The sequence below is a fragment of the Borostomias antarcticus genome (genome assembly GCF_949987555.1).
Source record: "Borostomias antarcticus genome assembly, chromosome: 21".
In the NCBI taxonomy this organism is placed as follows: domain Eukaryota; kingdom Metazoa; phylum Chordata; class Actinopteri; order Stomiiformes; family Stomiidae; genus Borostomias; species Borostomias antarcticus.
This window is the reverse complement of record NC_140254.1, coordinates 9,579,538-9,595,284: the sequence shown is the minus strand read 5'-3', so window position 1 is coordinate 9,595,284 and position 15,747 is coordinate 9,579,538. Positions and strand designations below refer to the sequence as shown.

The window sequence follows — 15,747 nt, the reverse complement described above, 5'->3', positions numbered from 1 at the left end:
TGTCCATAAATAATCTAAATGGGAGCTACAGTGTGCGGACTCTTACTTTCTTTGGTACATATGCTTTTTTAGTCCAGCACCTGCCTTATTAATTATTTTGGGATGTGCGCGACCCACTTCTGATTTGGTTAAATTTAAGCGACACAAGTAACAGAATGTACAACAAATTACTATCACCTGTATCTTCATAAAGATTTTCTTGATATTTTGTACAGATCACTTGAAACATGAAGCAGGCCTTTGGACTCGTTTTGTACTCAACATGTTTATTGGTTTTAACCAGACTGGCAGCTACAATGGTAGACAGGAGGCAAGGCTAAATGACAGCTCTGTAAGAGGATAACCAAAGAGTGCATGGATCTAGCTTTGACAATAGCCAGTGGACAAGTTATGTTGCACAGTGGTGTTTTGAAAGTGGAAAAGATTCAGAATCATATAGCAGGTGAGCATACAGAGGTCTACAGGTGAGTGGCAGTCTAAACCTTGTGTACGGGTCAGGGGACTCGGGGCTATATTCAGTTCACTCCTCCTCATTCAACATTACCAAGACTCGGTTCAGAGGGCACCCAGTATTAGTGTCCAAATGGACCAGTTGAAATGAACTGCTTATGGAACTGATGCTGTATTTCACAAAGCCACACATGGCAAAACATTGCATCAACTTGTGAACTTGAAATTTGAACTTGAATCAGTGACATTAAAATAACATCCAATTCGGCAGACCGAATAAAACAAGCTTGTAAACTCAAACATAATAACAATACACAAGCATCCACCTCCTGAGATGACGAATACAATTAAATGTACATAGAGATGGACCTCAGTAAGTGACTCACGAAGGGCAATTCAAAACCCCAAAAATCACATCATACATTAGTAAGAATAATTTCCTTTAAAGTTCACAGAAATGCACAATTGTTTTATTTTTTACATCCAAATTTGGTATAGCAGCCCAAATCATATGATAATTCTAATGCAACAGATTTCTTCCAGTTCATAAGGGTTGAGGGAGAAAAAGAAACACTCAAACTTTGGAAAGTGGTGTGACCAAGGAGCCTCCACCTCTGGACTTCATTGACTTTATTGAAGGGCGAGGCTTTTTGAAGAGTGCAAGTTATTTCACCTCGTAGCTGAAATTCACATCCAGAAGTTTTTAATACACTGTGTGAATACTTAATTCCCAGAATCTTTGTGTGACAAGTAAACTACTCTTATGACCAACATTGTGTGTGAATGAAGAAAGCAGCATAGTAAATTTAAATCAGAGAAGCAAACGGAACATGTACCTTGAGTAAACAGATCATCAGGAAATCATCTCAAATTTACTGGGTACAGTTTTTCATGGGGAAAATTCAACAATAGAAAGGATAAATGAATTGTAATTGTCACTCAACCACCCAAATGATTGGATGTTGATAAATAACCACTGAATGAGCATGTATTGGACCAACAAGGCTTAGATGGGATTGACAGTTGCCCAAGATGAAATCTAATTGGTGATAAGAACTTGCCATTTATTCATGACTACAGAGCACCAGCAGATGATTCAAATGAGTGGGTCAGACAATATGACTCATTAAGAATGCTATGTTTAGAAAGACATCTACATGAAACTGTGTAAAGACATTTTTTTAAACTCTAATTTAAATGCATTTTTTCAAGTGTGAATGTAGCCTCTTTCAAACATATAGCCAGTCAAGCCAGCATTGCCCCAACAATTCTTACATTCAAAAATGTTTCTGAGCACATGAATCAAATGGGGAGTTCCATGTCAAGGAAAGATGCCTGACAGTCCCTTAATGGGCTTTGCAAAGTGGTTTTGTTATCTTATGTAAATAACATGAATGTGCTTTTATGAATCTGGTTAAGCTGAAATACCCATTCAGAACATTCAAAAACTGGTAATTTTGTCAAAATCAATATAATTTGCTAGTGAAAGTTCAGGCAAAAATATGAAAAGTGCAACACCATGAAAAAGAAAAATTGATTACTTTCAAAGTCAGGTTGAGAAACAAGAGCAGCAAGTATTCTCTATTACGTATAAACCTTCAAGCCGGGAACGGAACCACACATTTGCTCTTTAATGAAACACAATACAGCAGCAAGCCATCTGTGTTCCCCCCAAAAAAGAACGAGAAATAGAAATGAATGTATTCAACTAAATTAGGATAAAGAGGACTTTTGTCAAATCAAATTGTTGATTGTGATGTGTACTTTCCCCCAAAATTGAGTTGAATTTGTTTGTCACTTTCATTTAGGTACTGGTGGGCGCTCCCTCTACGCTGCTGAAACATAATGTACACCTGGCAGCCAGACTTCATAATTGCACTTAAAAAAAAGAAAAAAAAAAGAAAAAAAAAGGAGATTATACATCACAATCCTATTTCCATCTGAGCCTCAATGTGTGTGCTCAACATTATAGTTTGACCTTGAATCAACAATTTGTATCCGGGGATATACAATATCCCAAACTGGTAAGAGAGGGTTTTTTGTTGTTCGATATATGTGTATATACATACATATAGGTTTTTAAAACTCTTCAATTACTTAAACAGCAGAAATCTAGCATCCTGAAGTGAACTGATGCTCAAAACTCTCAGGACAAATCCAAGGGTCCTTGGTCATCCTCATTAGGATTGGTGTTAAGCACTGTCCGTCACAGGCTAAAAGAAGGGGAAGAGAGAAAATATTATTTTAGCAGACAAAACATTTTTGTGATTTCCAATGCTAATCCTGCACAATAAGAGCGAGATAGCCAGTTAGTTCAAGTGCACAACAACTAGCAGCAGCTTCCATAACATTATTGGTAGCGGTCAGTGGCTAAAGCAGTTACACTGATGATTGAGCGAGACTCCGCCCCTTCGGGTCAGAGCTGGTCGTGGACAATGTACCTCTCTCCGGGCCACCCACCTGCCCCCACCAGTGAAGACCCTGTGTCTCTAGCCCACTCGAGGGCTGAGTTGTGGGGTCCGAGGTGTGGTGGCGAGACTCCGCCCCCTCGCGTCATATTGGGTCGGGGGCAGTGGAGCGCTCTCCGGGCTACCCACCTGCCCCCACCGGTGAAGACCGTGTTTCTCTAGCCCTCTCAGGGGCTGATTTGTGGGCAGTGGACCCCCCCCCCCCTCGCGTCATATTGGGTCGAGGGCTGTGGACCCCTCTATAAACTCTTTATACACATTATTTGACCTTTCAATTCTCTTCACTTACATAAACAGACAGTGAGTGTGTGGTCTCTGAAATAATAAAGAAATATAATGTATAACTAACAGTAAATTTTATTATTTTCATTACTATTGCTGCTGTTTTGGCCAGGTCTCCCTTGCAAAAGAGAACTTGTTTCTCAATGGTGACTTCCTGGTTAAATAACGGTTAAATAAAATGAAAAACAAATACTTAATTTACAAATAAACTAAATAGCCTAACTCAAATACTCATTGAATTGCTGAAACTGAGCAAGGAACAGTCTGTCTAAGACTGTTGCTGCCCACTGAACAAGGAACACAGTCTAAGTCTGTTGCTGCCCTCCTGTGGCCAAATACGGTAAATGCTCTTGTGGTAGCGACATAGAACTGCAGGTTCTGGGACCACTGCCTCTTGTGGTAGCAACATAGAACTGCAGGTCAACAACGGGACAAAGGGAAAAAGGGAGTGACGACTACTGGACATTTGCTATTCTAGGTGCGCTGGCTTACAGCCACGCACAAAAATGTTGCGGCCAAATAGAAAGCTCCATAGAGGAATGAGGGGATCAATCAACTTCAGAGAACATGCAGAAGAGCTGAGCGCACATGGAGGAAGACAAAGCTGCAGGTTCACCAGGATATTCTTAAAGAACATCTCTATGCCTTTAATAAGGCAATAAAGAATGCTAGGAGAGATCACTTCTCAAAATTGATCTTCCAGGGCGCTCTTTTCAACAATTGACAGCCTGATAAATCTAGCCCCTACACACCTGCCGACATGCTCTCTACTTCCAAGTGTGAGGAATTGTAGCATATTTTAGTGATAACTAGATATTAGCAAAGTGGTGTCACAACTTAAGTAATCTACATGCCCTCTCGAGTCGATCCTATTCCGACTAAGTTTTTCCCAACTTTTTAACTCTGTGTCTGAGGACACTTTAGCCATCGTTAACTATTCCCTCAGTACAGGCCTTTTCCCATCGGCTCTTAAAACTTGCCTGATTAAAAAACCCCTTCTGAACAAAAATAACCTAGACTCTAGATTTCCAACCCCCCATTTTTAGGTAGGAAAGAATTGTATTCAAACAGTTAAATGACTTTCTAAATCAACACTAGACTTTCTAGATAAACGACTTCAGAATCAACACTGATGCCAAAAAGCTCTCTGTCCTTGTTCTTCTGGACCTGAGCGCAGCTTTCGACGCGGTAGACCATGATATCCTTATTGGAAGACTTGAGAACTGGGTCGGCCTCTCTGGTCCAGTCCTTGACTGGTTCAGGACGTAGCTAATTGGCCGAGAGTTTTTTGTCGCACTTGGTAGAATGCATTGCTGTTATGAATGTATGGATGTCACAGAATTTCATTCAGTTAAATCAGGACAAAACCGACATGTTGATCATTGGTGAAAAAGTTCAAAGGGAGAGACTACCTGGGCACTTAACACTGACACTGAACTCCAAATTCCAAGCCAGAAACCTAGGTGTCAGGTTGGATTCTGATTTCTTTTTTTTTCTTTTTTTTGTCTCGCTATGTAGTTTTACCTGTGTTTTAATTAAATATATATTTTTATTCTCCTTTTTATTTTTTACTGTTTCTTATTTTCTATTCTCTTTTATCATATATAATCCATCCTGGTCTTTTTAGCTGCGACCAGCATAGCTCTTTCTGTTGGTCGGTCGGTCGGTCGAATGGATAACTCAAAATGTTCTTGACCAAAAGTGCTCTAAATTTGCATGCTGTAACTAGAGACCACGAGTAACTATGCCAGAAAGAATTACCATGACACCAAATTTGCAGGACAGAACAAGACAGATGAATCTATTGTCATAGCCAGGAAGCACATCACTGTGTAGCAGTGACATGGGGTTTGTGCATCCTGGTAACTGTAGTCTACACCCAGCGTTCCAAAAACCGCTGTAAAGTTTTATTCTGTCTTTGACTGCACAATCAATCAAAATATATCAACAATGACCCAGTGTAAGTGCCTTAGAAATGATGTAAATAACAATGTAATGCAGCGGGGGGAAAAATGCATTCATTTAATACAATACAATAATTGCATTCTATTATTGTATTGTATTAAAATGTTTAATACAACAGTGAGAACCGTACCACTAGAGGGCGCTTCGTCACTTTACCTCCCTATAAGCTGCTGGCTAGCTGTAGCCAATAGCATCAATCACTCTGACTGCAAAACAGTGCTATCTAGCTAAATTAGTCTAGTTGTAGGTTCGAGGTCAGTGCCTGCATTCATCATCAACAACGTCAGTCCCTACTCACCACGTAGCTGACACGTAGCTACTAATCGCCCATTTGGCATCATCATATTTATGTTGCCATGTGCATATCTTGTGTCAGCAATTGACTGACTGGGCGATCGTTTCTACAGCCCCAGAAGAGACAGGAGCTGAACCATGGATGTAAACGGAGGAACAGGATGCCATTTTCATAATATAATGACTTATATTTTATATATTACATGTTATTGTGCACGTTAAAACACACACAGACTAAGTAGTTATTGTTAAAAACGTATATATTTTAAAACGAAAAATCCCAAAACACTTCCACTTTTCAACAGTGGGCAGCGCACTAGCGCCTTCTATGGGTCTACCGGCACTGTATGGGTATGATAGTTTAATGTTGTTACTTGCACTCAGTGGTTGCAGTTCTATAACATTGTTGTTCCCAGAATAAACATGGACATCAACATTAAAAGGAACACACAAGTGTATACAAATCTGTGGTAACACATCAGCCAATAAAGGCAGCTGTCCTCACCTTATCTGCTGTTAACTGGCCATCAGAAGGTGGCTTTGCCTGGCCCTCATTCTTTGAATCACTCACAGAAGACGGAGCGGTAGGCTTGGGCCCCGTCTGGTCATTGAGCTTCCCCTCCATGTCAGACCTCTTGCCGTCTGTCTTTGACTCTCCCTCCCCTTGGATGTCCTTTGGCCTCTTGGGGGAGGTCTACAAATAGTTTGAGAGTGGACAGCAAAGGAGAGAGAGTGAGACAGAACAATTATTACCCCTATTCAGATCCCATGTTTCTAAAGACTGTGGTATCTCAAAGAAATAAGAGTGTGCAGAAGTCATGACAAAATAATGTACACGAAAGGCAGTTCTTAGACATTCTGCACAGCACACACAGACCCATGGCTTTTCAACGGTCTTTGTTTTCGAGCTATGGTGTGAACAAAATGCCCATCCAGCCACCCACATTCCAACCCCCCCCTCCCCCGCACACACACAGCAAACACCCTACTTGACCCAGTCCAGAGCTCGAGTTCATGTTCCAACACATCTGCGAATGCGACTGGGTTGATGAGCGGCCATGATCAATCACTCACATCCACGGACTCTGCAGCTTTCCGCTTGGCTCCTGCCCTGTCATTCTTCTCGTCAATGACTAGGGTGCCCTCGTCCTCGTCGCTGCTGCCCTCCGCGTCTCCTTTGGGCGCCCCACCAGTCTCTGCTGTCCCATCTGATTGGGTGTCCTTCTTTGCTGGCTGGGAAAGTGGAAAAAAAAAGCAGCAATCGGGAGTTCGACGACAGAAAATCTCATCCTCAGTCACAGTAGAATAGTGACTTACTTACTTTTAAGTACGTTTACCAGCCAACATTGTCATTGAAAAGCCCATCAGACCACCACTGACAGCCACTAACAGATAATGACAGCTAGTCCAGTGGGGGAGTGGTTGGGGGCGGGGTTAACCAGCTACTGTTCCCTCCCATTACCTGGCTGTGAGAAGTGTGAACAGCTCTGAATCTTTGACGCCCTTTTTCTCTGCTTATTGAGGTGTACCAACATTCACAGAAGCATATCTTCTTCAAGTATTTGCATATTTCAATGCATGGCACAATCTGGAATCTTACAATTTACACTTTCATAATCTGTAAAAACTGAAAAATGACCTTGGCAGAAATCAGGACCAAACCTCTAGTGGCAGTCACATTTGTATGGTTACCGGAGCTTATGGAAAACTTGACATAATGACCGCAAGTTATTGTATAGTTAAACGCAGGTAATTAAGCCTCTAGACCAGGGGTCTCAAACTCAAATTGGCTTGGGGCCACTGCTGGTATCGTCAACTCATGAGGGCCACTTCAATATTTCTGAAAATGTCATTTTTCATTTCCATAACTAGTCTCACCAGTCAGTCTCTAAATGTTGCGAGACTATTCCATAACTAACATTTTCATCATACAAATTCAAACCGGTTTCTATACATTTTAATATATTTTAACAGTTAGTTGCAAATCTTTTTTCCTTACTTTTATTTTATCTTGAATAGCCTACATTTGTACTTTATTCTATTTTAGCTGGAAGATGCATCAGTACTGTAAGCCTGGAGTCCAGCCTGGACCTGGACCATTTCTTGCCAGACACCTGAATACATCTGTAGGCTACTATTCTATTTCTTACCAGACACTTATCTTGAAAGACTGAGACCTTAGCCCTCTCAGCTGTGTGCCTCGTTTTTCCCCCTCGTCTCCCTATGACTCACACTGTTCTCCATGTTTAGTAATGAATAACGCTTGACATTATATTTCTTTAGAACGGCAACATTTTTCTTGCATATCAGGCAGGTAACATTTCCATTGAACTCCAGAACATATACTGCAATGTCCATCTTTCTTGAAACTGTGTGTTTTTAACGTTAACCATGAAAACAGCCACTCAGTGGCTAGCTGCATTCCGTTCATAGTCGTGTGCGGATTGATTGCACCTGTGACTTGAATTTCGCGTTGTCGGCCTGCCTGCCGGCGCCACGTACAATAAATTATTTTGTGGACCGGATTACATTATATTTCTGACATAAGATGTCCCGGGCCGGATGGAGGGGTGGGGCAGGCCGGAAATGGCCCGCGTGCCAGGAGTTTGAGACCCCTGCTCTAGACTATCCTATAGGCCTATTCTCACTAATGGCCCATCAGTCTATCAATAGGGAGGTAAAGTGAAACCTACGCCCTCTGCTGGTTTGGTTTCAGAACAACTTGGGCTATCAGAATATGAAAGCTGCAATGATGTCACATTAATGTATACATATTTATATGACCATAAAGACAAAAGCAAAAAACTAAATGGAAACTGAATCTAACAAATTTGTATTGAAACAAACACAGAAACTATTTGAAAAACAGTTGTAGCTTCTCAAAACTGCTTTACCAAGTCTTGGCAATCAGGAAAAAACAACAACACTATACAGTGCTGGGCTCCAACAGCTACTGAGGGTCTGTTCACAATATGGCTCTGAGTTTGATATTAAATAGAATGCCAGCAAAAGTAATATCATGATCGTCAGAAGTAGAGAGGATAAAAAGCAATTGTTTCCTGACTTCTTACTGTCTGGCTCCAGGGGCGGACTGGCCAGCGGGAGCACCAGGAGTCTTCCCGGTGGCCCGGCGCGCTAACTGGCCTGGCCCGCGGTAAATGGCCTGCCCCCCCCCCACCCCCCGTCAACAAATCGCACGACTATCAGAATTGCCTGTCAGCACCCCAACAACTTGCCGACAGTTTATTATTCACAATCGGAAAGCCCGTACATTTCACGTTTACAAAACGAAACTGAAAGTGTTCCATCTCACCACGTAGACTCGTGGCCTGACTGGGGCTACATTTCCCGGCCTGAATTATTTGCTCAGCACGCCCCTGTATGGCTCTGTCCTAAAAGTGTGTGATGAGATAAAATATCTGGGGCATTACATATCAAGTGATCTATCTGATGATAAGGATATTAGCAGACAATGTAAGTGTAGTATGCGGAAACTAACAGTGGCCTATAATGACTGCATGAGGCTACTGCTTAAGGTACCGCGCAGTAGCAGCGCAAGCCAAATGTTTGTCAGTGTCTGTGTACCCACCTGTGCTGCTGTGTTACGGAACCTAATGTACAGATGTATGTGTAGACTGTCTGATTCAAAAAATGGTATTATTGTAGCCCTAACTAACCCTGCACTGAGTGCGGTCAGGTTCGCATCCAGACTGTGGAACCATTGGCGTTTTAGCCTATATGTGCATATTGATTTATTAATGTCTGTTGTTATGTCTGTTTTGTCTGTTTTCTAGTGGGAATTAGGAGTGCAAAATGAAAATCTACATGTTATTGTCTATCATTTTGGCTTCAGTTATGTAGTATAGAGCTACAAAAAACGAGTCTTATATTACCCCACTGTGCAGAGCGTTTGGATATCTATAGAACCGCAGGGCACTGATTGGTGACACGATACAGGTCTATCTCTGATGGATCTAAGCTGAAGCAAAACCAACACTAGACTTCATATGGTGCATGAAAATGTGAAAAAAACAACTATATATCCATGGAATATTCCATGCACCCTCAAGCCCTGCTGAGATATCACCTTCACCAGGCCAAAAATGCCTTTTGTGATGTCACGTGACCTTGACCTTTAGACCACCAAAATAAAATCAGTTCATCCTCGAGTCCAACTGGACATTTTGGTCAAATTTGAAGAAATTCAGTCAAGCCTTTCTTGAGATATCGCATTAACAAGAATGGGACGGACGGACGTACAGATGTACGGAAAATCCGGAAACATAATGCCATCCGGCCACGGCTGCGCTGGGCGGAGGCATAAAAAGAACAACACAGGCCAGAAACGTTTGTAACAGACAGAATGGCTGCGCTCACACAAACACAAAACACACGTACATACATACGTACACCCTCACCTCGTGGCCTGCATGCGTTACCGTGGGGTTGTTCTCGATCTCCCAGAGCCCCTCGCTGAAGCCTTTCCGCTTGGTAGGCTTACCAAATTTCTCCTTGCACTCCTCGTAGGGGAACAGGTCTTTGGGTCCCAGGAAAGCCCTGGTGAGGCAGAAGTTAGATAGATCAAAAGTTGCATACTGTGTACAAGAAAAGATTAGGCCACAGAGCTCAAAACTGAATCTAAGCAGCCAGGGCTGTCCAGAATGTTTGAAGCACTAACACTTATTCCACTTGAAGCACCAATCCATCATATTGACGATAGCACTACTAGAGTAGGAAGTACGAGACAATACTCCCCACATTGGCTCCCTCTTTGATTATAGCTCTGAAGCTGGTTAGACAGATGAAAATAAAATGAGCATCCTCCCTTTTACTAGAAGCCTTGCTTGCGATGCTCCCGGAGCAGTTCAGATGAAAGAGAGGCGGCAGGGAGGATGAGCATTTTTTACTGAGTGCGCTGCATCACATCCACAAGCGTACTCACGTCTCATGTGTCCCGAAGAAGAACACTTGATACTTGTTGGAGGGGGACTTGACTGCCCCTTCAGGTAACTCATCAATCTGTGGATAACAGAAAATCACACAGTGAATGTCTACATTTATCAGGAAAATCCATATTGATAATGAAATTGAATGCACTGAATGTTGTGGTAAAGTTCAAGGGGGGTTATTTGTCATATGTACAATATATGCGGGTACAATGTAGATTAGGCCTACATGTTTATAAATTAGCAGTGGCGATTGCTCCTATAAGCCAGGGTAGCCTGGCTTACCCATAAAAATCCAAAGAAAACTTGATTTTTGCACCTTCTTTCAGTGAAAGGAGGCACGAAAATCGACTTTGACTGTTTTTGACTCAAATGCGTCTTGTATTCTGCCATATCGCTTCAGTTTCATTTTCATCCGTGTTTAACATTTTGGTAGTGCTCCGTCGCCCCCTACAGTCCTCATGAAAATACAGTCCACTTTACGGTCCGTTGACTATGAGGGGTGGAAGTAACAAAAATGTATAAATAAATGTGGTTGATTAAAATGAAATCGAATTAAATGTGTGATTAATTGAAATGCAATCGAATTAAATGTGTGAATGATTAAAATGCAATCAAATTAAATTATTCATTAAATTAATCATTACATTATTCATTAAATTAATTGTTAAACTGCACTTCTATCATTAGAGTGCACTTTTATCATTAAGAGTGTGCTTTTATCATTACACTGCACTTTTATCATTAGCGTGTGCTTTTATCATTAGACTGTGCTTTTGCCCTTTCCCAACACACACCACTCTAACGATAAAGCCTTTATCATTAGACTGGCTGTGTTGTATGTGTCAATCAACTGACCACGCCCACAGGTGTACATCCAGGCTAACCCTGTCGATTGGACATGTCTGGTCTCGCGACCGCGATCAGACAGGCGATTCTAGGGTGTGGCCAGGGGTGGCACTTGCCACCCTTGGAATCTGACTGGCCACCCCAGTGATTTTGTCTGTATTTATGTCATTTCTAATGAATGAGTCAATGTCATAACTAAATTAAAATTGATTGAAGATATAGTCTGAGAGACCTTGAGAGAAATTTAATCCCCTAAATAGTTGAGCCTCCTACACACCCCTTAACAAAATGGTTTAGTCCACCCCAGAAGCTCACTGGCTTTCTGCACTGCTCAGCACCCTTCTGGTGCTGTGAAACCTCCCATCATTCAGGGCATGCTTTGAAAGCACCCCCCCAAAAATTGTGCGCACTGCACGTGCATGCTTCTTTGGACCTGGCTTACCCAGTTCTAGGACCCACCGAACGCCACTGTAAATGTATATTATAATGTGCTGTGACAAGAAGCTCATCTGTTTACAGACAAACAAAAGCAACCAATGGTGTGTGTCTAAGGGGGCTCCATAAGCAAGTGTCCCCCACAAAAATCAGATACAACACCAAGGGCGCTCTACAATAAAAAGATAGGTTGGTTAGCCTGAACAGACTGGCCACACCAGAAAAAAATACCTGGTTGAACAGACTGGCCACACCAGAAATGCCTAATCTGAACAGATGCTTTCCTCCAAATGGATGTTTTTTGTATGCACAATATTCACCAAAGGCCTAATATGTATGTTGTAAAAATAAAAAAATAAAAAGTTATCTTCATAAAGTTCATATGAAGACTCCGGATTCCTTAGAATAGAATGTCTTTATTGTCATTGTACCAAGGTACAACGAAAAGGGGTGACACGGGTGCATGGCATGGCAGTTTATCCTGCAGTCACCCTGCGCACTTCACTGTCACTCCGCTTCCTGTTGAGCTTCCTGCCAACGAGACCCCGGCTGGGCCAGTTTGGGAGGTCTGTGGCTGAAGTCTAGTGTGTGAGGCAGGCTAGGACTGACTGTGTAGGCTCATGGAATGAGGGCCCTTATAAGTTAACATGAGTATGAATTACACAGGACCCAGGGGCTTGAAGAGCCCCGAGACTGGGGTACTCCCCAAAGCTTTGGGTGGGGTTATTCAAGCACAAGAAAGTTTTGTTTCTTTAGTGGGATCTTGTCACTGAGGTAAAATCCTACAAAAAATCGTATTCAAACAGTTAGACTTTCTAGATGCAAATTTCATCCATGATACGTCTGATTTTTGCCCTCATCATAAAACGGGGACAGCACTGGTCAAAGTTGTAAACGACCTCAGAATTAACACTGATGCCAAAAAGCTCTCTGTCCTTGTTCTTCTGGACCTGAGCGCAGCTTTCGACACTGTAGATCATGATATCCTTATTGGAAGACTTAAGAACTGGGTCGGCCTCTCTGGTCCAGTCCTTGACTGGTTCACAACCTACCTAATTGGCCGAGAGTTTTTTTTCGCCCTTGGTGATCACAATTCAAAAAACACTTCAATGACATGTGGGGTCCCACAAGGATCCATTCTAAGGCCTTTACTCTTCAGTCTGTATATGCTACCCCTACGTGACTTAATTAGGAGGCACAATATTAGCCACCATAGCTATGCAGATGACACTCAGCTCTATATTTCTGTGACACCCGATGACTACAGTTCAGTTGACCACCTGGTAGAATGCATTGCTGATATAAATGCATGGATGCCACAGAACTTCCTTCACTTAAACCGGGATAAAACAGATGTGTTAATCATTGGTGATAAAGTTGAAAGGGAGAGACTATCTGGGCATTTAAAAACACTGACACTGAACACAAAATGTCAAATCAGAAACCTAGGTGTCATGTTCGATTCTGATCTTAATTTTGAGGCCCATATTAAGAATGTCACAAGGACATCTTTTTATCACCTGAGAAACATTGCTAAGGTGAAACCTTTTCTCTCCCAGGCTGACACTGAAAGACTAATGCATGCTTTTATCATTAGCAGGTTGGATTACAGTAACGCTCTCCTATCTGGTCTACCAAAGAAAGCTATTAGTCAACTTCAGATGATACAAAATTCTGCAGCACGTGCCCTCACTAAGACAGAAGGAGGGCTCACATCATACCAATCATATAATCGCAACACTGGTTACCGGTCAATTTTTGAATAGATTTTAAGATTATTTTATTCGTTTATAAAGCACTCATGCACCTGAATACATATCAGGCATGCTTTTACGTTATACACCAAGTGGGTCCCTGAAATCCTCTGGCACTGAACTTTTAATGGTTCCTGGAGCCAGGACCAAGAGACATGGCGAGGCAGCCTTCAGTTTTTACGCTCCCAGCCTCATCATGTAGCTTTACCTATAGTATATATATTTTTTTTTACACTTTTAATTTTTTACTTACTTTCTATTCTCTTACTTTCCATTCTCTTGGAGTGACGGGGCAACCAGTCGCCCCGAGGTAGCAGTGTGTAGCGATCGGGGGCGGGTGTATGGAGTTTGACCATGGCCTGGAGGTAGGAGGGGGCTGTTCCTTTCATTGCCCTGTAGGCTAGTACCAGAGTTTTAAACTGGATGTGTGCCGCTACAAAGAGCCAGTTTATGGAACAGAGAAGGGAAGTTGGGTGGGAGAACTTGGGGTGGTTGAACACCAGGCGAGAAGCAGCTTTCTGGACAAGTTCCAGGGGTTTAATGGCTGACGCCGGGGCCCTAGCAAGGAGGGAGTTGCAGTAGTCCAGGTGGGAGATGACCAGGGCCTAGATGAGCACCTGCGCAGTTGTGTCACTGCTTCCATGGATGACTATGTGCAAGTCATGCCAAACATCTAAAAAATATTCAGATTGCGTTACATTTCACAGGAGAGCATACCGATACTGTTAAGATTACACCCTGTGATTCCCGTCTCGGAAAAGCACATTTATAATAGTTTCTCCTACGCATTAACATATGCCCCATTGATTTCCATTGTAGCCCAGTGAGAGCCTGCATAAAAACTGCAGCTAGCTCAATACTGGAATGAATAGTGAAATTATGGTCTCTGTTTCAGGTTCATGGTAGACAGCCAATAAATGGGGCTAAATATCCAAAACAGCGCACTACCCATTTAATGGCAATTGTAGAGTGAGGATAAGTACCTAAATTCCCTAGTTTATTGGTGCATGCCAAAGTTCAGTTAGGAGTAATGTATGATACTAATCAACTTTTAATTTAATTAAAATTTCACATTCGACAAATGTTTGCTCGTATTTATTATTATTAAGTATTTATCCTTGGAATTTGATCGAAGCAGTAGGCTACTTCATTCATTCTCAATAACACAAAACACTAGGCCCACTTCTTTACTGGAATGAACACGATTCTAAGCAAAATCGTGTAATTAATTTGTGAATTAGCTGTTGCCAATTGATGCTTCAACATTCTGTACAATGTTTAGGCTACAATATAAATACAAAGTATCAGTTACAAGAATTGTCTCGCTGCATTGTATGCTGTACCCACACATGCGTTTCAGAAATCCAATGAAAGGGTAATATTAGCAGGAACAGGTGTCAGGTCTAAAGTCTTGGTTACGTAGCCTATGTTGAATTTGTTCGTCGAGTTATATAATTTGTATTTGTTTATATAAACGAGGTCTAATCGAAATATGCAAAACACTCACAGCAACATCAGGCCTCCTCCTGTTATGAAATGAAAGCTAGGAGTCGAATCCTACACCATGAACAGTCATAAGCAACTAATATGATTATGATCATTTAGCTGCATAGCCCATCTCCCTGTTGAAACACTGAATAGTTTGCTTGTAGCATCTGCAAACAGTTTTCAGGCGGCAGCCATGGCATGGGAACACTAATAAACTTTTGCATGGACGTGGTAGGCCTCGTTGCATTGCGAGCGTATGCAATTAGCTAACATATCGAAAAGATATATCTGGAAGCAATCCATCCACCAATACCAATAAAAGATGACAAATCTTCAAAGTTGCTCACCCTCGCTGGCCAGTGAGGATAACCCTTCATCTTGGCAAACACCAGATCCCCAGGCTTGTATTCTCTCTGCCTGTTCGACCGCGGCATGTTTCTCCGAATAACAGAGGCTGATCTGGTCACGCTTGAAGTTGTAGCTAATAGTTATCACTAGCTACACAACGACGTGCACTTGCGGTGTGATTATTGTCTAACCACCAGCTAGCTGAAGAGATCCTCAGTTTTCAACTCAAAATTGATCACGCGTAAAAAAAAAAAAAAATCGGAGCGTGTACACAGGCGGAACTGTGCTCGGTCTGGTGCTTCTGTAGGGTGGGCTGGCAGAGGTATATTCTCGCTATTTAAAAAAAAAAATAAGAAGAAAAAAAGAGAGAGATTTCCCCTAGACTTGTATAATCCACTCTCGCCTTTCTTTACTTGTTTTTGTTTGAAATAGAAACCACTTCCTTCTTCGCAGACTCTCCCCCCTCCT

At 42.0% G+C, this 15,747-nt stretch overlaps 1 protein-coding gene across 2 annotated transcripts; it reads right to left on the bottom strand.

Moving 5' to 3' along the window:
• Positions 1 to 270: 270 nt before the first annotated feature.
• On the bottom strand, positions 271 to 15,693 carry LOC311323003 (hepatoma-derived growth factor-like). Of its 2 annotated transcripts, none has more exons than XM_084455124.1 (6): positions 15,279 to 15,693; positions 10,402 to 10,478; positions 9,878 to 10,016; positions 6,534 to 6,692; positions 6,031 to 6,153; positions 271 to 2,663 (listed from the first exon to the last, which is right to left on the bottom strand). In XM_084455124.1, the coding sequence occupies exons 1-6, from the start codon at positions 15,363 to 15,365 to the stop codon at positions 2,643 to 2,645; spliced, it is 606 nt and encodes a 201-aa protein (XP_084311250.1). In that variant the 5' UTR covers positions 15,366 to 15,693; the 3' UTR covers positions 271 to 2,642. The 2 variants fall into 2 exon arrangements, with proteins under 2 accessions (XP_084311250.1, XP_084311249.1); XM_084455123.1 differs by having other exon boundaries at positions 5,965 to 6,153; positions 15,279 to 15,692.
• Between the last annotated feature and the right edge of the window lie 54 nt (positions 15,694 to 15,747).